Genomic DNA, 18,115 nt, shown 5'->3' with positions numbered 1-18,115 from the left:
CTTTTGCATGCTTCATTTTGAGGAGGTAAAACAAATTTCTTGTATTACGAGTGATTATCGTTGTGTGACACAGTTTGTATATTATATTTTTCTGCTCTTTGTTAAGTTTTGTGAACCTACACCACATATGTCGCACCTGTTTTAATAACGTACTCCTCTTCATTTTCTTGACTTGTTTAGGAGTCATCCCGTTCTGTGAAGATTTTTTTCTCTGGGGTTATCCTGTGTCAAAAATGATTGAGTAGAACGAGTGATCCCGCTCTGCACTCTCTAAACATCAGTAATCCTGCCAGACTGGCGTGCTCCAGAGATGCCGCATGTGACGCTCACATGAAACACAGATGTGCAAGTCAGATGTGAAGCTTATTAAGGGCTTATTAAATGCTGAACGTCAGATGAATGCAATTGAACTTGCTTAGGCAGCTGCCGAAATTTTTTTAAACCCTGTCCATATTTCTTAAATTCTCTCAGTCTCATGTGAAGCCCTGCCCTACTGATAGATAAACCAATGCTGCACATGGATATTTACATTTACAAAATCTCTATTGATTGCCAATTTATATCATCACCATGACGATATGTCATCGATATATATCATTCTCCTAAAGAATTTCAAGAGAAAAATCTTCGACAAAGTTGAAACTTAAATGAAGCAAAACTGAAAACTTGTTGAAGTCTCCTAAACTATAAAAAACCAAAACTTTGAGCAATAAAATTTTCCTCTGGGGAAGTGCACAGATAAGGACAGGCTGCTTGGAACAGCCTTGATTTCTGGGAGGCAAGTGAAGTGAAATTTAGACATCTTGCCCCCATAAATTCAAGTATAAGACACTAGGCTACATCACTACCACAGTTGGCCAGCTTCTCTGCATTACAGCCATTTGTAAGTGCTGCTGAAATTATTGCATGTCCTTATTAGTACACTGACAGCACGCCCTTCTGTTGCTATACCAGTAGTGTGTGTTTCCCAATCCGTAAAGCCAGGTGGCAATCTCACCGCATGACATGCAAGCAATGATTCCAGCAGTTAGATTGATTCAGGCATAAAGAGAGGCGTCGCAACTACAACTCATCTGCTCTTAAAGGTACCAAGTCCCTCTACTGTAATAGGGGTTTGACCTTGTTATGTGAAGGAAGAGGGGGTATATGAGCCAGCTCAAGGAGAAAATGCATGCATCTGGCAATCCTGATCAATCCCAAGGGGCTTTTAGCACTAAGAATATTTATCTCCACTGTTGGGGGAGGAAAGAATATGTCAAGAAGACATGATGAAAGAAATTTTATGTTGCAGTAACAAGACATTTGATTTGGGGAAATTTTCAAATGCTGCCTAAGAACAGCAAGTGTGTGTGGCGACATATGCAAATATTCTTAGCGTTCTAAGAGAACGTGTCAATGCTAAAGAATCTCCATGACAACCATACATGGAAAGGTCAGGTGTCAATCCAATAACTGTCTTCTTTCCTTGAAGTATGTGTGGAAATCTGGAGGTCACACAAAGAAAGATGAATACAGAAACTCTTAAGATTCAGATTTTTAAGATGCAAAGTACTGAACAAAATCTTATTAGTGCTGGAATAAAGAAGAGAACAAAATCATGAACATAAGTGTTTGATTCTTCTCCTTCGACAAGATCGAGCAGAACTATGACATTCAAAACAATTTTACAGCATGTCAAACTGTGACAGTGCATAAAAGCACAAAGTTTTAATACTTAAAGGGAGACTTTAAACAAAAATTTTAATTAATTTACTCTCTCTCTTTCTTCCGTGGAAAAAAACAAGCGATGTATCTCATTTTATGCTCCACATAAGAATGAAAGTCATACTGTTTTCGAACAACATAAAGGTGAGTAAATCATGTACTGATAGACTTTTCATTTTGGGTGAGCCATTTCATTTTTGTGAAAAGAAAAACAAAAATTTTGAGTAAAAATTACATGCTTTTAGTAGCAGGTTTGGCTCACAAAATAGCCCTATTAGAAGTTTTACACAACAAACAGAAAAAAGTGACAAAAATGACCAACTTCTCCCAACCCTCATCTGCAATTCTTTTGAGTGGCTTTCCACCCCCCTTAAATAGTTGATTATTTTACAACCTCGCCCCTCCTCTTTTTCACTGGAATCCGGGAATTGATTTGCAAATGTGCATTCATTACCCTCAGTTCAATTAAGAAGTGGGGGGTATTCCTTTCAACATTCCTTCTTCACCAATCTTTTTAGTTGTTTTGCATTTACGAACAACAAAGGGGCCCTTGAACAAGAACACAAACTAAAGCTATGCTCTTTACTCTTTAGGCTCCTGACAGTGGGAGGAAAAAGTGCAAAAAGGAAATTACACAGGAGGACTGCTGTTTTCCTTCGGGACGAGCAAACTTCAGCCTCAATCAGTCCTGCGAGGTGGGCACAGGGGTGGATTAAGCAAAGTGGCAAACACAAAAATTCCATGACAGAAACTTGACACCTTAAGGGGTTACATCAAGAGCTGCTTATGTGCTTCCTGCTTAAGAAAGAGAAATATGTGGTGTGTTTACTGCAGGGCTGAGGAGGATTTCTCATTACAACAGGGAGAGACAGCACAGAGTCACAGAGCCTTACCAAAATAAAGTCAATGTGCCATTGTGGGTTCAGAGGCTGTGTGTCCATTAGATGAGCTTTGATGTTGTTCAAAAAGGAGAAATTCTCCTATATACAGCCTGGATACTTGTAAACAAGTGAATTGACATGACTTTTGTTTAAAAGTATTTCAGCAAAACAAGTACATACTGTACCTACCTTTTGACTGTTTAAATTAAGTTAAGATCAAATGGGAACACGTTAGTATTAAACATGAGGGTAGCTGAAAAAAATTAAACATCAAGATTTTAGGTAAAGGTTTATCCAGTTTATCTTGTTTATATACATACTGTGTGTAAATATATATATATATCAGTGGCAAATTCTCAGGGCCAGCAAAGCCTCCTCTACTAGCCTAACATGTCTAATAAATAAATAAAAAAAATCATCTTTTCATTCTCATTCACCTTTATGCTTATGTATTTTTAATCGCTTTATTAACTAACCACAACTACTTAATCTACAAACAAACAGGGAAAAACGAAACGTTTATCTAATCAGAATTTATTCCTCAATGCTTTCAAGTGAAGCATGACGCCTGTTTCCCACCGCATGCCAAAGCCAAGCTCGTTAGCCGAAGGAGCGTGTAAGTCTGAGCTCCACCCTGTTAGGCCTTCACAATTTCCACTGAATCCCTCAACAGTGCAAATTAATGGGCATCTAATGTCAAACTGTCAGATTCATCAGCCAGTCAGGTTGATTTATTTGTTTTAAGTCCCAGTCAAGAGCTGTGTCCCAAATGACACACTATACACTATGCATTTACAAACTGTACTATGTAATCAGCCATGTAATGTATGAATATTAGTGTAGTATCATCCCAAATGGAACACTTAACGTTTTTTTTTACTACATGGAAGCGTTTCCCGTTTAACAGTTGATGAAAGTGATGTTTCAAACTCAAGCGTTGCGTTGCCGCTAGCTTTAGTGTGCTATCCACCCTCAGTTCAACACTTATATCTCAATAATATACATATTCATACAGCATGGTATGATAGTAAAGCGATTAACTCACTTTGCAAGGTGCTTCACTGAAGCTAGTTGTCATATTCTCCAAAATTTACAATTGTTTTGCCAGATCACCATCGCTGCCGGTAACTCCGCCCTTTCCGCTATGTATGGCCAGAAGTGTGCGGTTTGGGATGTACCTAAGGCCTTCAAGCTGGCCTTGAGTGACGCAATCACGCATTACTGTATATATAAATATATATACAGTATATATATAACTTTTGTTTAAAATTCTTAAAAAAACAAGTAAATATCCACCTTTAATCGGCTTAAATTGAATATAAGAAGGAGAACAGGTTTGTACATTAATATCAAAAAAGCAAAAAAGGATTTTAGGTTAAGGGTTTTATATATATATATATATATATATATATATATATATATATATATATATATATATATATATATATATATATATATTATGTAGCATTCTGAGATGATATTCTTCTCACCACAGTTGTACCAAGCGGTTACCTGAGTTATCGTAGACTACCGTGTCAGTTCGAACCAGTCTAGCCATTCTCTGTTGACCTCTCTCATTAACAAGGCATTTCCATCTGCAGAACTGATACGGGTCAGGAGCTTCAGTTAATGTTCACAATATCCATCAGAATGGGGAAAAAATGTGATCTCAGTGATTTGGACCATGGCATGATTGTTGGTGCCAGATGGGCTGGTTTGAGTATTTCTGCAACTGCTGATCTCTTGGGATTTTCATGCACAACAGTCTTTAGAGTTTACTCAGAACGCCTTGTTGATAAGAGAGAGCAACAGAGAATGGCCAGACTGGTTCAAACTGACAAAGTCTACGGTAACTCAGATAAACGCTCTGTACAATTGTGGTGAATGCTATTCTGAGATGTGGGTTGGCGCAGTTTTGGCGGCACAAGGGGAACCTTCACATTATTAGGCAGGTGGTTTTAATGTTGTGGCTGATCAGTGTATAGGCCTAAACCAATCCTAAATCCTCAATAATATTTAAAGTGGTACAAAGGGACTTTCCAACTATTTTGATCTTATCTTCATGCATCGGATCATCTAGCTACTCCATTTCTCTAAGATACTTCTCACTTCACAAAATAAACAGTGCTTCAAATGAACCTTTGGCTGGGCAGTGGCAACGTCCTGCAGAAGGTATTGATCCCTCTATGAATTCCCAGGAGAGGATTTGCAGGAAAAGAAGAGGGGAATAAACACTTTCCTTTTGGAAGTTCGACCTGTTAGTGAGAATCTCTTTAAGTGCTGACCCTGAATCGTGCTATCTCAAACAACACAGAACTCAGAGTTGCCTCAGGAGATCAGGCTAAGGAGCATAAACAACCACCTAGTCACCCTGGTCTTGTCGAAGTAGATCATTTCTTTAGTACGAGGACATTTCCAGTACAACCAAAGTAGGCTGCAAAAAATCTTTGCTGTATAGTCAGCACAACATCATGGCCAATTGTGGTTCAGCATGCATTGACGACGCACAAAGATGTGGACTGTCCGGGTATCTATAAAAACTAGGCTGCAAAGTCCGCACCAACTGTCCTGATGACTGTATTTGTGTTATGCGCACTGAGCGTGAGATGAACCAACACATGCAAACTGAAGTATACTTTAGCCTTGAATGTGTACAATGCTGGATGAAGACAAGCTACAATCACATTATCTAGGTCTGTTAGTCTGATTTCACAAAAAGCATTAACCCTAACCCTAACCTTAAGCATTTCTGCGAAATGTAAAAAAAAATATTGTTTTATTCCAACTGAAACCTAACTTTCAAAGTGCATGTAAATGTACTGACAGATCAGTACTCTTACACTTTCGCCTGGATTTACGGGGTTCGTTCAGATTCTACAGGCCAAGTCTGAAGGCAGTACAATAACACCACAGTCTGTTTTTCCCTGACCTCCTGTAATTCAAGCTCTCTGCGCCCAAGGAAATCACATCTGGAATACATGTCAATGGCATATCGCATATCTCAAGGGGCGTCAACTTCTCCCATGGAGGAAGAAGTTGGGAATAAATGATAAATTGTGCATGGTGGTGACAGTGGAGCCCCAGCCCAGCTGTTCTGTGTTGTCTGAACCTCTTCAGTGTCCCACTAATGGAAGTGGGCCATTGGGGTGACCAGCATACCACAATTGGTTGAGATAGCATCAGTTTCCTGGTCCTCCTTAGCAAACCTTCATGTTCCACTGAATTAATCTCCACAGAAACCCCCTTTGCACTTTCCGCTTGACCCCAACACCACATAGGTCAGGCCCACACAGAACCACAAATTTAGTAGGAAGTAAAGTTTCATGGTGAGGAATCTAAAAGTAAACCAGATCTAGATGTTTTGACAAAGACAGATTCAAAATCCTTCACTATTATTTTCCCCTGTTCACAGTAGTCGTTTAAAAAACCACAAGCAAACTTTAAAAAAATTCTCTCAGAGGGCTTCCTTCATCCTTCCAAATCCCTTAAGACTGACATTTTTCAGCTTCAGGTCAAATATCAGTAAAAAGGTAAAACAAAGTGGACTCTGGCTTTGAAGTCATGGGCTTCTCATCAAAACGTATACAGCCGATTTAAAATTCTTTCAATCCTCAACAGCTAGGGTCTTCAATGGAGAGCCAACCTGACTATTCATGAACTGAATCTTTGAAAGTCAAACAGATGGAGATGAAAAGGACTACTAGGGCGTAGTCAGCACTGTATAGCCAGAATTCATGTTAAATACATGCTCAGTGTGGGCATGCATTGAATTAGATGCCAATGATTAGGCTTATATTCAACATGTATCTACTCCCAGCACAGCAAGAACTCTGCATATCTCCCCTGAGGTCCAGGAGATAACATATCACATTCAGGATGTGTTCTTGTTGCACTGATGGCTTGCGATTGCAAGAGGAAATGACCAAAATAAGGGGTAGGAAAACCCCTAGGCTTCCCTTAGCACTAGACGCAACCTAAGTATGTGTGCTTCTATAGATCTGCAATCATAAATCTTGAACATATGGCATTTAACTGGTGGAATACACAGCTAAATCACTCACAATTTGTGATTCACACATTTAACAGGTTTAACATTTAAGTCAAGTGGTGCTTGTAGAGATGGTGGGTGTTTTGCATACGAATGACTCACTGGGGTTGGTAATGGACATTTTTGCTCTTGGTTGCAGGGCTAAAAAACAAACATGTCAGGAGTAAATTTCTTACTTAGAAAGCCACATGAGATAAAGGACTAATTAGCTGACTGGGTAGTAAGTAAACTGATAGTAGTATGACAAATATAATAGTAGTATGACAAATATCAAACATGTAGAGTACCACTGAGTGCTGTAATTTGCTTGCAGTAGAGTGCAACAACTTCCCAATTATCAAAATCTAAACCTAATTAGATTTGAATTTTCACAATCTAAACTAACAGAAACTGAAAACACAAAACCTGTAATTGATTTAGCTTTTCATTTCTCTGGCACACAGATATAAAATAATGAAACATTTTCTAAACTGAATTGCACAGAGCCCCTCACAATTAGTATAGAATTCCCTCGCAATAGTTTGCATTCCCTTGCAAAACGTTTTGGGTTCAGTCACAATAGTTTGTGTGTCCTCGCAATAGTTTGCGTTCCCTCGCAATAATTTGGGTTCCCTCACAATAATTTGCATTCCCTCGCAATCAGTTTTGCGTTCCCTCACAATAGTTTGAATTCCCTTGCAATCAGGTTTGTGTTCCCTCGCAATCAGTTTTGCAATCCCTTGCAATAGTTTGTGTTCCTTTGCAATAGTTTGCATTCCCTTGCAATCAGCTTTGCAATCCCATGCAACAGTTTATGTTCCCTCACAATAGCTTGTGTTCCCTCGCAATAATTTGGGTTCCCTCGCAATAATTTGGGTTCCCTTACAATAGTTTGCGTTCCCTCGCAATCAGTTTTGCTTTCCCTCACAATAATTTGCTTTCCCTCGCAATCAGTTTGTGTTTCTTCATAACAGTTTGCACTCCTTTGTAATCAGTTTTGCATTCCCTCGCAACAGTTTGCATTCCCTCGCAAAAGTTTGTGTTCCCTCACAATAGTTTGTGTTCCCTTGCAATAATTTGTGGTCCCTCACAATAGTTTGCTTTCCTTCACAATAGTTTGCATTCCCTCGCAATCAGTTTTGCGTTCCTTCACAACAGTTTTTTGTCTTCTCGCAATCAGATTTAGGTTTTCTTGCAGTAGTTTTTGTTCCCTCACAATTACCAAAGAAACATGGTTAATAAACTTTTTCTATAGCAACACCATGGTTTTTAAAAAACAAGAGGGAACACAAATTTGTTGTACACAAAACTATTGAGAGGGAACACAACATTATTTCAGAAAAGAAATCCCCTCCCTTTTAGGGAATCCTTGGTATTGTAGACAACTCTTGGAACAGTTTTGTCATTCATGGTAAGACCAGCACCAAACCAGCACTAACCAGCAACTTGGCTTGGACTAAGCTGGTCTTTTCAATAGGAAAGGTAGCCAATTCCTGCTGTAATAGAAACTATTTAGCATAGAATAGAGCTGATAATATCAAAGCCTTGCCATGCATCTGTAAAGACAAGAACAACAGCCTGTTAACACGTCAATCAAAGAAAAAAAGACAAAGAATTCTCACAATGGAAAACATTCAAAGCATTCTTCGCATTGCACTCAAGCACCACTTTCAGCAAGGCCAAGCTGCGAATTAGATCTACACGGCCATTAAACAACAGCCGTGCAAGTAATGTCCAAGCCTAATAATGCCTCTGAACTCAGCACCCAAACAACGACAGCAACTGTTATTTACTGAAACAACACAAAGATCACGACTGATGAGGATAACTGGGAGCCAAAGCCAAATAAGTGCCCAAGAACGAAGTTGAACAGCATGCAAACTGTGTAAAACAGGCGCCGGGAGGGAGAGAACGAGAAAGAGTTTGTTAATGAAGGTAATCTAATAGCGGTGCCCCATGCAGATAGAGACTGAGTCATTAAATTGGGGCTCCTGATGAGAGTGCACACACAGCCCTAAGCCCTTTTGTTTACAGAGTGCACTGCACACACGCCAGATCGGTTCGCATCAACTAGCAGACACTACAAATAAAACTAAGACCAGAGGTCTCTGTTTTTCAAAGGACAACACAGTTGCCCCATGTAAACACTCAAAGCCCAAATCGGCTGTTTAGGAGTTTGAGAGAGATGATACTCAGAGTGAGAGTCTTGTAATCTAGGCTCAGCAGGCCCTGATAATGAGCAGTCATACTGTGATGTTCACCTGAGTTCCGGCAAAATAAACAGACAACTCGGATCAAGAAGAATTTCTTAATACTTGGAACAAAAGTTATTTTCAGTACATCTGATTCAAACAAGTGGCTGAGAATTCATGCAGTGAAGTTGAACAGGCAGGGAATGCTACTGTACCAGGCCTGTAGATAGTAGGATTCTTTCATCTGGCTATGTAACGTGGTATTCCGTCTTGGCACGCAGGTTGCCCATGCAGTGCCGCACAGCTGCCTACATGCTTCTTTCCACTCAGGGAATTCCTGTCCTCTAATTGGCACACAGATAAACTGCAGGCCACTTAAACATTGTCCGAAGTCCTCAACAAGCTTATCCAAATAGGTATATTTACATGTTTAAAGAGTGGGGAAGTATACGTGTATGCATGGTCTAAAATTAACTCAACAAATGTGAGTAAAAATAAAAAGTACTTGCCAGTTGGACAGTAATTTTATTAGGTTAGAAGTTGGTCACAACTGTAAGAACAATAGTCGCTATGATGATTTGTGGGATTCAAGTCATGAAAACTTGCACGTCTTACAACTAATAACTTTTACCTCAGTGGAAAACTTACCTAGGGTCTAGGATGCCTAAAGTATATTTAATATATTTTATATTATAGAGTAAGTGAACACATTAAGCCCACGTACCCTTTAAGTCAACTTTCAACTTCAAAGTGAAATAAAATAAAAAAGAAACACTCAATTATTTTTGTTTTGTTTTTTATATTTAAGTCAATATGTCACGTGAGTGTTATTTTCACTGCAAGTCAATCAGACGACCCAAAATTAAGTTAGGACTGCCTTTCTGCAAGCACTCCCAAGTGACCACACAAGAAGTGGCAGAAAAACTTTGGTCTCAAGAGGCCCTGCAAATGAACACATATTTCATCTATTTCCAAGTAGCTATTTGAAAATTATGCACAATTTAAATAAATGTAAGAGATTAATAGTTTCATCTTGGCATGTAATGAAATATCAGTCTGACCATTTAATAATTACCCTTTATTTTGAAATGGAACAATTAGTTTTTTTACTCAGACCACATCACCTGGTCAGTGGATTGGCTTCCTAATGTGTTTTACTGCCAAAGCATCATGGTCACTTTACATTTTTGGTTGCATTTAATTAGGTATAACTCTTAAATAACTCTTAAATATAAAAATACATTGTTTTATATTATATAGTTATTATATTATTATTATTATATTATTATTATTATTATTATTAGATATTATTTTTATTTTATTTTAAAAAAATGGTTGGCATAACCACTTTCAAATGAGAGATTAATCTTTTATTTTATCCATGTTTTGTCTATATAAACTAAGGAAATATAAATAAAAATGTCTGGAAATAGATTACGGTGAGCTTAATAGGTACACTTACCCTATTTTATATTTAATATATTAGATTTTTGACACATACATGCAATATTCCTCAGCTCAGAACCACCCAAAACCAAAAATATATATTTTTATTTGCAATTTTCTTAAACCTTTTCTTAAACAGCAGGGAGTGTTACTCTAAACTAAAATGTTTAATTCCACTGCAGAGTCTTCCCTCATCCAGGGGCCAGGGGGCAAAAAAGGCAAAACCTGAGTTTTATTGAGATTTGCATAAATAGCACTAAGTCTTTGCTCCAAAAAAAGAGGATTACTGTCATACCTTGCTGGTAGATTAGGAAAGTAATAAACAAATGCAGCTAATGAATGTGTGTTTCAACAGCTTAGTAATTTAATATGTAATTTAGCAAAAAATTACATATTAAGTCTATGTTTCCTAATCTCAAATACTGGTTTATACTGTACAGTAGTACAGTGTTTCCCAACCACTGTGCCGTGGCACACCAGTGAAAACGTGACTCGTAAAATCGCCCCTCCGTGACACTTTCTGCAGTGCTTGTCATGTGGAGGGCAATGCGGCGCTTGACACTGGCATTGAACGGAGCGTTGACGCCTCGACTCAACTCATGTGAAATGCACTTTACAATGACGACAGAACATTATTGAAATTCAAAATTATTATTATTTGGCTATTACTGTGTTCTTTTCTGATAAAAGTCATGCTCAGGAGTTTAAATACTGTAGGAAAATGATACCATAGATCTGCTTTGTGTTTATAATTCTTAAACATTCTAAGAAGTCAGTAGATTGTAGTCATGCATCTTTTAATGAAGGAGATGGACGTTATTGAAACACTATTATTAGACTATTATTGTTGTCTTTTTGGATGAAAAGTCATGCTCAAACTGAAGGAAAAATATAGATCTTCTTTGTTCTTTTAATGCTTAAAAACTATAAAGTCTCTTGGTAGATTTTGGTTGTGAATGACTCAAAATGATTCAATGACTCACTCATTGCACATAAGACACTCATATGTCACCACCTAGTGACATCTCCAGAAGGGGTCACTGAACTAATCAGTTAATAAAATTGAACAAATTTGTGACACAGAAGCAAGTTACACCAAAATACTCTTTATTTTTGCAGCTAATTCTGCACAGTTGTGCAGTTAATTTGATAAACTTGAATCACTAAAATCGCTGGAATTGGTGCTTTTAGCTTATTTAAAAAAAAAAAAAATATCCCCAGAAAAAAAAATTGTGGACCAGTGATTGTCTTACCTTTTTCGTCCCTCATGAGTTTGCATCTCTGTAATATGCTGTGGCATTGCAAGAACTAATTTGCTAGAACAAATCTACAAATTAGAAAAGAAGCAAATTTGTTGTTTTTCATTACCCAATTAGCGCTCTTGCCACCTGTGACCTCATACAGCGTACCTATGTAACTTGTGTTTTTTTCATAGCCGAATTTCAAACTGCAACAGTATAAGGGCGGGCAAGGAGGAGGTGGGAACCGGCTGAACAGTAAACGTAAGTTTAATGTCAAAACTCAAACTTAAAACAACATAAAACAAGCACAAAGACAGACACACATGCAACGTGGCCGCGTGCGTCTCTCTCTCTTGAACTGGCATCTCAGGCTCCCCTTTATCTCGCTCTCCCTCTAATCAGCTGATTCAGCGCTGGCCGTGCACCGGGCCCGGCCACGCCATCCTCCTTGTCACACTCCTCCCCTGCCCGATTTAGGCCGGGGCACCACCAGTCTGACTAACTCCCCCCCATCTCTGGTGGTCCACCCCACCTCCTGTGAATCTGGGGGAGAGACGAGGGGAGGCATGGGGAGAGGGGCAAGCGGAGACACACAGAGAGAGAGAGCGAGGAGAGAGAAAGAAGAACTAGCTTGCCGGCTCCCGGACGCGCTGTCGCCCGGTCCTCAACTGCTCCTCCGCCCTCTGGCGGACACCAGCTCACTCCTTCCCTGGCGGACAGCAGCGAATCCTCCGGCCCCTGGTGGACAAACCACTCCTCCCCTTCTTCGGCGGATGGCAGCGGTTCCTCCGGCTCTCGGCGGCCAGCAGCGACCCCTCCATCCCCAGGCAGACGACAGCGCAGCCCTCCTCCCTCCCGAGTTTCGGCACCACTGTAATAGTATAAGGATGGGCAAGGAGGAGGCGGGAACTGGCTGAACAGTATATGTAAGTTTAATGTCAAAACTCAAACTTAAAACAACAAAACAAACACAGACACACATGCAACGTGGCCGCATGCGTCTCGCTCTCTCTCTCGAACTGCCGTCTCCAGCTCCCCTTTATCTCGTTCTCCCACTAATCAGCTGATTCAACGCTGGCCATGCACCATCACAGCCCGGCCACGCCCTCCTCCTCGTCACACAAACATTACAAGTAAACACGCTACTAATATGGACAGAAAACGTAAGTTCTTGAAAAGGAAAACAATTGATGATGGTTATGTGGGATAGTGGTGTGCTGTGGTATTTTTTATTTGTAAAAAGTGTGCCGTGGCAGAAAAAATGTTGGGAAATACTGCAGTAGTACACACATAACGCATACAGACTGACAGTCCCAAGCTGAACCTGTTAACCAAAACAGATCTCTCTCAAGCTGAAAGAACGCCCTCCTGCTTCCATCCACTCATGCATAGATTTACCAGTGGGCCAACCAGATATGTGCCCCAACAATACAGGGTGCCCACTCTAAGCAGGTATATGTAAAGAATAATGGCCACTGCAAGAGGTGGAAATGGGTTCAGGAAGTGTCACAAATTCCTTGTATGTGTAAGCATACTTGGCAATAAAGCTGATTCTGATTCTGATTACCTACATAAGCGCCACAGCTCAATGTATCAGAGCATGTGCACAAAAGCGCAAGGCCATGAACCCCAACATAATGCACAGTTTTACAGTGCACACAGTGTCATTCACCAGGAGACTAATTTCCAACATCGACGGAAAGATGTATTAGTGCTGAAAAAACAAAAAACAAAACTACTCCTAAAACTATTGATTTATTGGATCGGGAAAAAAAATCACTGAACCACTACAGCAGGGCATGTCAATACTGAAGTGGTGAGAAATTTTCTGATTAAAAAAGGAGCAGCTACATTTCTTAACAGTGATGCTAAATTGAGTCACTATGGAAAGAGTAACTAATTATTGAGAGATAGAGTCTATAGTTATTTCAAGAACGGACAGATAGTGTCAAGAGTGAGTTATGTACTATTTCCATCAATAATGAACCAACAATATAGCTCTTTTAACCTATTAATCATGAATTCCTGCCCAGAGGATTTTTTAAAGCATGTTTCAGGTTCAATACAAGTTAAGCTCTATCAACAGCTTTTGTGGCATAATGTTGATTACCGCAATATCATTTTGACTTGTCCATTGTTTATTTAAAATGGAAGTGACTTACTTACAATGGAAGTGTATGGGGACAGTCCATAAATGTTAAAAAACATACGGTTTCAAAAGTATAGCCACAAGAAGTAAACATAAGCCTATTTGTTAATATGATTTCAGCATGATACAAATCCTGTAATACTGTTAAGCAATTTTATCACAATAAAATCAAGTCTAACAAAGATTTTATCACACTAAAATTATGCTAACATGTGTGATATTTATGTCTTGTATCTATACTTTTGAAACAGTGTAAAGTTTATGGACTGGCCCCAATCACTTCCATTTCAAGTGCCTTACTGTAACCGTGTTTTTTGCTCTTTTTTTAAATTAGTATTATTATTATTAGCGATGGATAAGTCTAAATAATTTTTGTGGTAATCAAATTTATGCCACAAATGCTGTTGATTGAGCTTAACTTTACAGAACCTGAGACATTCCTTTAAGCTGTTCATGTTAAGTAAGTTCATTTTAAGTGCAAGTTTTAAAGCCAAAACATTACAGTTTGTGACATTTAAGCCTTCGAAAACTTAGCTATCAAGCTACCACTATTAAATTTAAGATGCTGAAACTAAAAATATGTCCAGAATATTCCCTTAAAAGCCCTACTACTTGTGGTATTGCAATAAAGACACTCAAGACGCTCCCTCATATTGTTTTGGTCCCTTCCATCTGATTCTTTGTCTGATGTTTCCCATTTTGAACACAGTTTTGGAGGTCACCACCACAGCCACTGGAACTAATGTGTAGGGCTATTAAACTGTCTTCATCTGAGGCCAGAGACCCAGGGCTCGGCAGATTGATGCCAAAGCATTGTGTTGTTTCCCATTCAGCGCCGCACAGCCAAGCCAGCCAGAGCTGAAGTCTTTATGGTTCAATTCAAACTTCCTGTCAGTGCTAGACTCATAAACCAGAGCCTTATGTGTTTCTGGCTTCCTTACTTGACCAATTAAAACGACCCTGTTCTCCCTCCACGAGAGGAGGTGATATAATCCTGCTATTTTAGGACATGACTTATGCTCTTGCATTGTCAAATATGGAAAAGGTCTTGATTTTTGTGCTTCTAATTAAAGGTGTTAGGGCTCATTTAAAAAAGCACATTAAAGGGTATGTTCATTCAAAAATGAAAATTCCATCATCATTTCTGTCATCACCCTTATGTTGTTCCATAGAACACAAAAGGAGACGCTAGTTAGAATGTTAGCCTCGGTCACTATTCGCTTTCACTGTATGGAAAAAGATGGGATTTCTGAACATTTTGTGGAGTCATTATTCATTCTTAAACAAAATCTCTGCGGCAATAACAAGATGTTTTGTCTCCCGGCAAGGATCCAGTAAAGCGCGTGAATGTACTGGGACAGAAATCAGACAGAGACATCAGAGCGCGCTCAGTAGGAGATGCAATGTTTATCTCCCCCTTATTGACAGCCTCTCGGCAGCACAGTGTTTACACAGAGGAGACAGGGAGTAACTCAGTGTGATTGTGTGTACGGGAGAGGCAGACTTCTCTGAGTCACACCTCTCATACACACGCACACAAGCATTCCTCACTTCTGATCCGAGAAGCACATACCGTCCAAGAGACGCAAGACATATCAAAATAAGCTGTTGTACGTGGAGAAAAACCCTAAATGACACGCTTTATGCGAAAAGTCACAAAGCTTTTAAAACGCTGCCAATCAAAAGTGTATACAGGATAGGGCATTATTATGGCTTTAGATCTCTTTTGTGCATGCATTATAGAACTGTATTAATCAAAACACCCACAAAAAAAGCTTGGATGTCTATTTTAGATAGAGTCATTCTCTTATTTTCCAGTGAGGTTCATCTGGTTTAAAGGGCGTCATTACTGAATGAGTCAAAGTGCTGATCTAAGGCCTACTGTCATTAAATGCATGTTTGGGGACAATCCGGAAAAAGCCAACAGCTGTTTGTGGCTGTTTAAAGTGACTTCAAAAGGAGCTGAGCTAACACATGTCCTCCTCGGGGTACAAACACACAAAAGCAACGCAGACAAACAAGCTTCATCCCAGGCAACATCAGGCAACCTACAAAAGACAAAGCTGAGGGCTTGGAGAGTAACTCAATATCTTTTCTTTCAAAATCCCTTATCAGGTGTGAGAAGGTGAGAGGAGATAGCCGACGAGCCCTCGGCACATACCTGCGCTAGATTAAGTCCGCTCTCAGAGAAGTGTGGGAAAAGAATGAAACAATCCTCGCCACTGATTGGCTGAAGCTAAGTTCAGCTTCTATACTGTGAGCCAGGGCTAGACTGAACAAATCTAGACTCAAACCCAATCTTGCTTTGAGGATTTTGAGCCTGTTATATAGAACCGACAAGGCTGTTTAGATGCCGGTATGACTCGGGTCTTGATCTGACCAGATCTGCTCATGAAACAATAGCAGAGTGCAGAAATGACAATGCATCTGAGACTGGTGGCAACCATAGCTCTAGTCAAATAAAAGCTTGGCTTGTCATTTTATCCCATATCTGGCGGCTGTGTTGCCCTTGATTCAGTGGCACATTTTGTTGCCTGGTTATATTGGGGGACAGATTTCAGAGCCAATGTTTACAACCCCATAAAAAAGGGTAGTAGCTTCTGCAGGGCAGCACAGCCAGCAATACCTCTGATGTAAACAGGATGAAATTTAAACTATGCTAAATTTGTAGCTATATTGAGGAAAGACTGTTTGTTTAATGTTTTAATTAATGAATACTTTCTGCAAACAGATATTCTTGTATATAAGAGTGTTGTAGGCAAATGTCGTTTTTAGATGTTATGCACTCTCTAGTCTTAGGGAATTCATTGTAAAGTGGGTCAGTTGCTCAATTTCATCCATATGTTCAAGTATAGCTTATAAACTATGGGTTTAGGATTAAATACAAATGTAAAAGTTGACACATATAGCCTATACAGTATGTGATATATAGACACAGGGAAGCCTGTGTAATTCACTCAAGATTTTGGAGTTGTGGCTTTATTATCAGTCTTCTTTCAAGACTGATTCACTGCTTCTTCTGTTGCATAGGTAGAAGACTGTTACGTCTCGCTAACGGATGCGAGCATCCTCTTACAGCCTAAATAACAACAACTCACAGAATACCACAATCCATTAGGAAAAGCATACACATTATTTACGTTAGCCACCTTTCGAAAACTGTTTCACAATGTTTTGCGTTTCTAATCTTCATATTGACATCGTATCGTTGTATTTTCTCCAGCTTACCTTGAGACAAGCAAACGAGCGCAAACACAATGAACAGAGCATCTAAAGTCCTGCGAAACTCCATCACCTTCTGATATAAAGTCACTTCAGTCGCCTTTATCCGGACAAACCTCCTTTATGTCCCCGAAATCAGCCCAAAATGGGCTACAATCCGGTTAAAGTGAGAGGAGACGGGTTTGAGCAAACAGTCACATTGAATAACTTTCAATAACTAAAGCCCAGACACACGCACAAAAAATAAAATAAAAAATAAAACGTTTCCTTAATGGGTAAATTAACCTGAACATCAAAAATACTCCATATCGTCTCGCGCTCCCCGCGTGCGCCCGCTGTGTTGCGCTCGAGCGCTGATCCGATAAAGAGACAGATAGATGTGATGCTCACAGTCCGTCCTGGATGCTCTTCATATATCTTCCAAGGTTTGTTTCAGGGGAAAATATTTATTTAGTCGCTTTCGTTCTGTATGGATAAAGTATCCGCTTTTTAATGCCACGTTAAGTTAACGCGGATTATTTCCATCACTCGCGCTGCCCCGCACTCTTCCCTTCGCTGTGTGAATGGACGGATTTACTACTCGCGTCTACGGGTGACCGTCTCGTGGCTCAAACCCACCCCTGCCCACCTTCGGTAGTTACCCACACTGGGGTAACTGCACTCTTAAAGGGCCAGTGGCTTGATTTCACACAATGCTTGCACAGATCGCTGTTAATAGTGAACTAATTCAATTTTGAGGCAGTTGCAAGTGAGGGGACCCTTCTAACTGACCACAAATTTCCTGGGAATGGCACGACAGAAAACGGCATTTTGTGTGCTTTATTGCCAAAGCACTGCAAAATAAGTAAGATAAAAGTATTTATATAATGGTTTAAAGGGATAGTTCACTCAAAAGTGAAATTTCTCTCATCATTTACTCACCCTCATGCCATCCCAGATGTGTATGATTTTCTTTTTTCTGCAGAACACAATCAAAGATTTTTTTTTTAGAAAAGTACCTAAGCTTTATAGGTCCATACAATGCAGGTGAATGGTGGCCAGAACTTTAAAGATCCAAAATGCACATAAAGGCAGCATAAAAGCAATCCATATAACTCCAGTGGTTTAATCCATGTCTTCAGAAGCAATATGATAGGTGTGGGTGAGAAACAGATCATTTTTCGAACAGATCACAGAATATTTAAGTCATTTTTACTATAAATCTCCACTTTCACTTTTACATTCTTCTTATTTTGTTTTAGGCGATTCACATT

The 18,115-nt window shown here is 39.5% G+C and overlaps 1 protein-coding gene across 1 annotated transcript in view; it reads right to left on the bottom strand.

The window, feature by feature from the left end:
- LOC127432921 (roundabout homolog 2-like) overlaps window positions 1-17,433 on the bottom strand; it is a 94,273-nt gene extending 76,840 nt beyond the window's left edge. The window contains exon 1 of the mRNA XM_051684445.1: window positions 16,869-17,433. Coding sequence (XP_051540405.1) covers window positions 16,869-16,932 — 64 coding nt within the window. The 5' untranslated portion in view covers window positions 16,933-17,433. The remainder of the gene's footprint in view (window positions 1-16,868) is intronic.
- Window positions 17,434-18,115: the final 682 nt, after the last annotated feature.

This window comes from Myxocyprinus asiaticus, chromosome 42 (genome assembly GCF_019703515.2).
Source record: "Myxocyprinus asiaticus isolate MX2 ecotype Aquarium Trade chromosome 42, UBuf_Myxa_2, whole genome shotgun sequence".
NCBI lineage: Eukaryota > Metazoa > Chordata > Actinopteri > Cypriniformes > Catostomidae > Myxocyprinus > Myxocyprinus asiaticus.
Note: the sequence above shows the minus strand (reverse complement) of the source record. Positions and strands in the feature narration are given on the sequence as shown.